Raw genomic sequence first — 7,439 nt, 5'->3', positions numbered from 1 at the left:
CGTTCCCGCTCTCTACTCCATGTCCCGCGACTATATGTATATATATAATTATAGTTGACATACTATATTATTCAACATCAGCTTCAGAAATACAATGCGGTGGTCAGGCCTCTATATTGACTATGAAGTGGACTCCCCAACAGGACATGGGTCCATCTGATGGCCACCAAATTTTTGCCAGTTAGAAATTTTAAATTACAAAATATAAGAGTTGATCAAAGTAGAAATTCTTAATAGTGAAAGATTTAAAGATTTAGAGAAAAAGATCCTTTTGCATAGACAAGTGGGGTAACCGTTAGCCTCTGGGCTCTGTGTGGTTTAAGTGTAAGATGTCTGCAAAAATAAAGGACTTACACCTTGTAAATATCAAATACAGGTATTTTTGCTGCTTTTGAAGAACTTTTCTGTTCTTACTAAATGGAAGCAATATTGAAATATGCTTTTTACAACATACCTAAAGCTCAGTTAAATATTATACTTGTGTTATTTAAAAATTTTCTAATTTTTTAGGTTGCAGAAGTATTACAAGTACCGCCAATGAGAGTATATGAAGTAGCAACATTTTATACAATGTATAATCGAAAGCCAGTTGGAAAGTATCACATTCAGATCTGCACTACTACACCTTGCATGCTTCGAAACTCTGACAGCATACTGGAGGCCATTCAGAAAAAGCTTGGTATGGGACATGTTGTATTTATAACTTTTATGAAAATTAGAATTGTCTTTCTAGAGTTGAGCTATTTCTACCTAAATTTTCCAACTTTTGCCATCGTATGGGATCTGTACTTGAGTAAATTTTTGTCTTACTGTTTGCCTACCTTTGTTTCTTCTTATTTTGTATTCTTCTTTAGTTCTCAATCTCAAAGCTGAATTTTCACCTTTTTTTTTTTAAATCATGTTTGAAAAGCTTCTAGGAGTTCTAAAGTTTTCATTGCTTAGAAAATTAAGTTTCACTCATTGTGCGATATCTTGTGGTATGTAAAAAAGTGACTATGTTGTCCTTGTGTTCTTCCAAGCTTGCCTTGGGAAAAATAAGATATGAGAACAGTAAGAATGCTTCAGGAAGGGAAATTTGAAATAGGATGTTATTATAGTAGAATTTACAAAATTAAAAGGGTATTTTTCCACAGAAAATTGCCATTGCTGCATTTGTAACTATACATATCAAATGTGAAAGGAGGTGCTTTTAAAAAAATTTTGTTGTTACTGAACATAAAGTACTTGCATGTTGTAAATATAGTTGGGCAGTATTGTAGTATATAAAACAGAAAGCTAAAGTTTATTCAGAATCCCACCCCCCCCCATCTTCAAGGTACAAATTTTGATAATAGTTTATATTAGTTTTAAGTTTTACATTATTTTCATTATTAAATACTTAAATACATCTGTGTTTGCTTTTTGCACATTATTTTGGCTACAACATAATATGTATGTCTGCCTCATTTTTCTATTATAACTTAAGTTATTCTGTAGTTAACTTTCATGTATACTCACCTTTGCATACTTATCCTAATGTATACTGAAACTGTTTACAGGAAGTACAATTGCTCGGTCAGAAATTTACTGTATTTTGCCAAAATGTCTTCCCTAAAGATGTGAGAGTAAATGTTTTCCTCACATTCTTAATGTTTGACAATAGCAATTTTCTGAGTCTTTGCCAATCTGATAGTATGACTGATTTTAGTAGGTTAATTATCACAATCAAAATGAAAATTATACAGCTTGAAGCACTGCTGTATGACAACAAACACTGATGAGTCTTCTGAAATTTGGTTGTTTTTAAAGGAACAAGTCCACTTAAGAAATCCTTGAATGTTCTAGTATAATTATAGAGTTGTTTTGTTTAAAAAAATCTAATAGTCTTAAATACTTTTTGTATACCTCTGTAATATGTTGGGTTTGTTTTCTTTTTTCTTCTAAACGATTGCTATTAAAATACAAACTGGTCCTCATGGTGATCATTTATATTTTTAGGAATAAAGGTTGGGGAGACTACACCTGACAAACTTTTCACTCTTATAGAAGTGGAATGTTTAGGGGCCTGCGTAAACGCACCAATGGTTCAAATAAATGACAACTACTATGTGAGTATTTCACTTACTATAAATTAAAGTTGTATGATGTCATATTTAAAATACATATTTGGTTTTCTGTCCTGTACATGTTGGTTTCTGAATTACTCATTTAGAAGAAACTGTTGATATACATATCCAGAAGGTTTGTGTTTTATTTTTTTTTTCTGGTTTCCAACGTTTATTAAAAATCAAATAGAAATTTTTTCATACAAATATGTCAGTTTTAACTTGCACATTATTGTCCACCAGAATATTTTTAAAAAATTATCTTTAACATTTTTGCATTTAACTCCAGGAGATATTGATACATTTTAAAAACATTTAAATTATAAAAAATTTAATAATTTACATGTAAATACAGAAAATAATCACCAAGACTTAACAGTAATAACATTTTCCCACACTTACTTCAGTAAATAATAATAATTATTATTATTCCTATTATTTTTTTAGAAATAAGCTATAGATGTAGGTAAACCATTGCCACCCCCACCCAAAATCCTATTCCTTTCCATTCATTCTCAGAGGTTACCACTATCATAAGTTTAGTGTGTATTCTTCCTGTACATGTTTTTAAACTTTTTAAATATATGTATCCAGCCATACTAATATGTAATATTATTGTATATTGCTAAGTACTGTTTTAACCAGATCTCACAAGTTTGTTTTTTGTTTTTTTTTTAAAGATTTTATTGGGGAATTGGGGGAGGGGAACAACGTTGGGAAATCGGGGAAGGGGAATAGACAAGTTGCTGTGCATTTGTTCTTCAGTCTAGTTGTGGAGGATGTCGCTGCACTGGCCCATGTTGGTATTATCATTGCGCTCTTCCCGAATGAGGCAGATCGGTCACCAGCCTCTGGACAGCCACTCATGGCGGCTCTTGGCAGCTCACACTGGCTGCCAGCCGCTCATACTGGCTGCCGGCCACTCACAGTAGCTTATGGCAGCCCACTGAGCAGGGGCTGCAGCCTACGCGGTTGCCGACGACTCATGGCAGCCCAGCTCTAGGTCAAGCTGTTGTTCACCATCTTAGCTGTAGAGGGCAGTGTCACTGGCTCCCATGTGGGATCCAAACCCGGGCGCTGCTGCTCAGAGCTGGCGTCCCAAGCCAGCTCTTAACCAGCGTGCCACTCGGCCGGCCCCAGATCTCACAAGTTTTGAAAAGTAATATTTTCATCATTTAGTTCTAAATACCCCACTCCCAACCACCTCATCTCCGAGTCAAGCTGTTGTTCTCAGTCTAATTGTGGAGTACGCAGCTCACTGGCCCATGTTGGTATTATGATCATTGTGCTCTACCTGGCTGGGACACTGGCCATCAGCCAGCCGCTCACGTCAGTTCTTGCTGGCTGCCGGCCGCTCATGCTGGCTGCTCACGCTGGCCGCTGGCTGCTCACGGCAACCCAGCTCCAGGTCGAGCTGTTGTTCACAATCTTAGGTGTAGGGTGCAGTTTACTGGCGCAGCTCACTGGCCCATGTGGGAATTAAACTGGCAACCCTGTTGCTCAGAGCTTGTGCTCTAACAAACTGAGCTATCCGGCTGCCCCTAGTTTTAAATTTGCATTTTGACCTATGTTTTTTAGAAGTGCTCTTTTTTAAAGATTTTTTTTTTATTGGGGAATTGGGGGGATGGGAACAGTGCTGGGGAATTGGGGGAAGAGGAACAGACAAGTTGCTGTCGTTTTGTTCTTCAGTCTAGTTGTGGAGGACGTTGCTTCACTGGCACAAGTTGGCACCATCATTGTGCTTTTCCCGGGCGAAGCAGATCAGTCGCCGGCTTCTGGACGGTCACTCACTGTGGCTGCTGGCCGCTCACGCTGGCTGCTGGCTACACACGGTAGCCCATGGCAACCCACTGCCACGGGCTGCAGCCTACGCCGTCGCCGGCGACTCACAGCAGCCCAGCTCCAGGTGGAGTTGTTCAGCATCTTAGCTGTAGAGGGCAGTGTCATTGGCCCTCATATGTGGGATCCGAACCGGGGCCCTCTGGCATCCCAAGCCAGTTCTTATCCATTGCGCCACTTGGCCGGCCCAGGAGTGCTCTTAATATTCAGGTGTCTGGAGTTTTCTATTTTTAATTTCCTGCTACCCTAATTATATTATGGTTTTCATTCATAATATCTTGTTAGCTCATACATACTTCTTAGACGTTTGTTTATGGAAATTCTTTGAGGCATATATTAAAGGTGGGTTCTTCAAGAAGGAATTTGCTTTGCTACTCTGTTGCTCCTGGAAATGCTACTGCCCCCAAAGAAAGCCCCTCTCTTTACACCTTCCCCTCCTCCCTCAATGTGTAAGATTCAGCTAGCAGTTTTTTGAGGGATAGTTTAATATCTGGTTACCCTTATATTGAGAGTATAGCTTTTTGGAGTCTTCTTTAAAGATTTTATTGGGGAAGGGAAACAGTGTTTTTCTCCAGGACCCATCAGCTCAGTCGCCAGTTTCAATCTAGTTGTAGGGGGCGCAGCCCACCTTTCCAAATGGGAATTGAACTGGCAACCTTGTTGTTAAGAGCATGTGCTCTAATCAGCTCAGCTACCCAGCCACTCTGGAGTCTTAATTTCATGTGATTTGGATGTCTCTTGTGGCGGGGGGCTTTGAACCTTGCCTCTTGAGGCTATGAAACCCTGAGGCCAAGTTTGCTTGGTGTTCCAGTTCTCTACCTGCGTTTTTATTCAGTTTTGGCCTCTGGGTACTTTTTCTTTGTCAGTGTATTAGTGAAATTAAAAAACTTTGTTTGTTTTTTATTTTACCCAGCATTTGTAGTTGTTACAACAGGAAGTTTAGTCAGGATAGTTATTCTGTCATAATGACTCAAATGGATATCTACCATTTTTTTTTAATTGAAGTTGAAATTTGATTTCTTTGATCTTTTAGATTTCAAGGTATTTTCATTCTATATAGTGATTTTCTTCATTTTTATGATCAGTAATTTAAATTTCTAACTTTCTCTATTTCACATTCTTAAAAAAAAAAGTCCTTTAAAAACATAGCAACAGCTTTCCCTTTTCTCACATTTCTTTAATTTACCCATAATAATGAAGATCTCGATTTAAGCAGGAATTAGACAGCCAAGACTTTGTATGAAGCATTATAAGTCTAAATATAATAGCCTACAGATTTATCCAAGAGCTAAAGATTCTTTCAGTTAGTAATGGTATGGTCTTTGGCAAGGCAGTTAACTCATAGATCTCAGTTGATAAGTGGTTAAAATGAAATAGTCACATAAACTTTGATTGGATCGTGCTTAGGAAAAAAACAGCTATCACATTTTGAGGATGGTTAAATAGATTTGAATATAGACTTAACATTTAATTTTATTAAGCAATTATTGTTAGTAAATTAGGTGTTGTAATGGAATTGTGTTATTTAAGAGAATTTTCTTATTCTTAGGAGGTGCGTGGCAAAATATTAGAGGTGATGTGTACAACTTGCTTTCAAGTGGTACAGCCCCCCAAAAAATGGCATATGTAATAAGGCAAATTAAAAATTGTTGAACCTTGGGCCAGCTAAGTGGCACGTTGGGTAAGAATTGGCTTGGGACGCCAGCTCTGAGCAGCAGGGCCCCAGTTTGGATCCCACATGAGGGCCAGTGATGCTGCGCCCTCTACAGCTAAGATGGTGAACAACAGCTCAACCTGGAGCTGGGCTGCCTTGAGTCACTGGTGATGGCGTAGGCTGCAGCCCCTGCTGCAGTAGACTGCTATAAGCTACTGTGAGTGGCCGGCAGTCAGAATGAGTGGCCGGCAGCCAGCGTGAGCTGAAGTTCTGAACATCTATTAAACTCTAAGCAGTTTGAAAGGAGTTTTTATTGTTATAAATGTTTAATTATTCAACAAATATTAAAAGCCTTTTAAGTGGCTAGTCACTGGAGTATTGAATCATGATTTTTCTAGCATAGTACTAGGGTCTTATAAAACATCTTGTTACATACTTAATAGTTTTGGAGGGGGAGAAGGGATATAATGGAGTCCAGGCATTTTTTCTCTGAGTTTAATCTTGCCCATTCTGTTTTGACTGTCCTTTTTTTTTAAGATTTTTATTGGGGATTTGAGGGATGGGAACAGCGCTGGGGAATTGGGGGAAGGGAAACAGAGAAATTGCTGTCCTTTTGTTGTTCAGTCTAGTTGTGGAGGACGTTGCTTCACTGGCCCAAGTTGGCACCACCATTGCACTCTTCCTGGGTGAGGCAGATCAGTTGCCAGCTTCTGGATGGCCGCTCACGCTGGCTGCTGGCTACACACGGTAGCCCATGGCAACCCACCTGCCGTCGCTGGCGACTCACGGCAGCCCAGCTCCAGGTTGAGCTGTTGTTCAGCATCTTAGCTGTAGAGGGCAGTGTCACTGGCCTTCATATGTGGGAGCTGAACTGGGGCCCTCTGGTGTCCCAAGCCAGCTCTTAACTAACTCGCCACTCGGCTGGCCCCGTTTTGACTGTCTTGGTAAAACCTAGGTTGCAGCAGCGAGTCATACAGGACATGTGTTTAAATTGTATTTGTTATTTTAAATAACAGAACCCTTTCTTGAGGTAAAAAATTTACACCGGTGCACAATATATAAAATATAGAGCTGTTCTGGTTGAAATGGGGATTGGAGGGTCAGGATCATTAAAATAAATGTGTCAAAAAGAATTTTTTTTTATCTTTTCCTTCAAAAATTAAGTGAATTTTGAAACAAGGTGAATTTCACTTGGAAAAGAAAGAAGATACCGCCAAAGTATTAGACCTTTAGGTTAGGGATGGATATTAGGCATCTACTTTTAAGATACTGCTGGTGCTAACTACTATTTTCCACCTCAGTGTTTCTTCAAGGACATAGCATTTGTTGAACATGTACCACAGCATTGTTTTATTTTATATATTTCCTCATTTAATTCTCAGAAACACTCTGAAGTAGGTTTAGAAATGAAGAAACAAACTTAAGAGAGGATAAGTTACTTGTCTAAGATCACTAGCTAGTAAGTGTTAGAGCCAGGACTCAAATGCAGAACTGTTTCACTTCAAACCACTGGGTATTACCTCTTCAGCTACTGTTCTGAGTATTGCATTTAGCAGTATATACCATCTTTATAGGAGTTACTCAGTTGCTGTTACCTTGGTAACTAATTTCTGAGTTGACAGAGACAATAAACTGTGATATTAGGGATTTACACACACTTTAATAGTAGAAAGTAATTTTTTTTAAATAAACATTTTTTAAATCACTTTCAGCTGTACAACACAGTGCAATAGTTACACTTTTTACCCCTCAAAGTGACAACCCCCCTCCCCCAATCCGCCGCCCCACTCCCCCACCATATCATACATATCTATTACAATTCCCTTGACTCCACTCCCACACTATACTCCACATCCCATGAC

General features: G+C 38.8%; 1 protein-coding gene across 1 annotated transcript in view; it reads left to right on the top strand.

Moving 5' to 3' along the window:
• NDUFV2 (NADH:ubiquinone oxidoreductase core subunit V2) overlaps positions 1-7,439 on the top strand; it is a 43,434-nt gene that overhangs the window by 22,458 nt on the left and 13,537 nt on the right. The window contains exons 5-6 of the mRNA XM_019649994.1: positions 511-679; positions 1,978-2,087. Of these exons, the coding sequence (XP_019505539.1) occupies positions 511-679; positions 1,978-2,087 (279 nt within the window). The remainder of the gene's footprint in view (positions 1-510; positions 680-1,977; positions 2,088-7,439) is intronic.

This window comes from Hipposideros armiger, unplaced genomic scaffold (assembly GCF_001890085.2).
Source record: "Hipposideros armiger isolate ML-2016 unplaced genomic scaffold, ASM189008v1 scaffold_136, whole genome shotgun sequence".
In the NCBI taxonomy this organism is placed as follows: domain Eukaryota; kingdom Metazoa; phylum Chordata; class Mammalia; order Chiroptera; family Hipposideridae; genus Hipposideros; species Hipposideros armiger.
The sequence above is the reverse complement of the archived record's forward strand: the minus strand, read 5'-3'. Positions and strand labels throughout refer to the sequence as shown.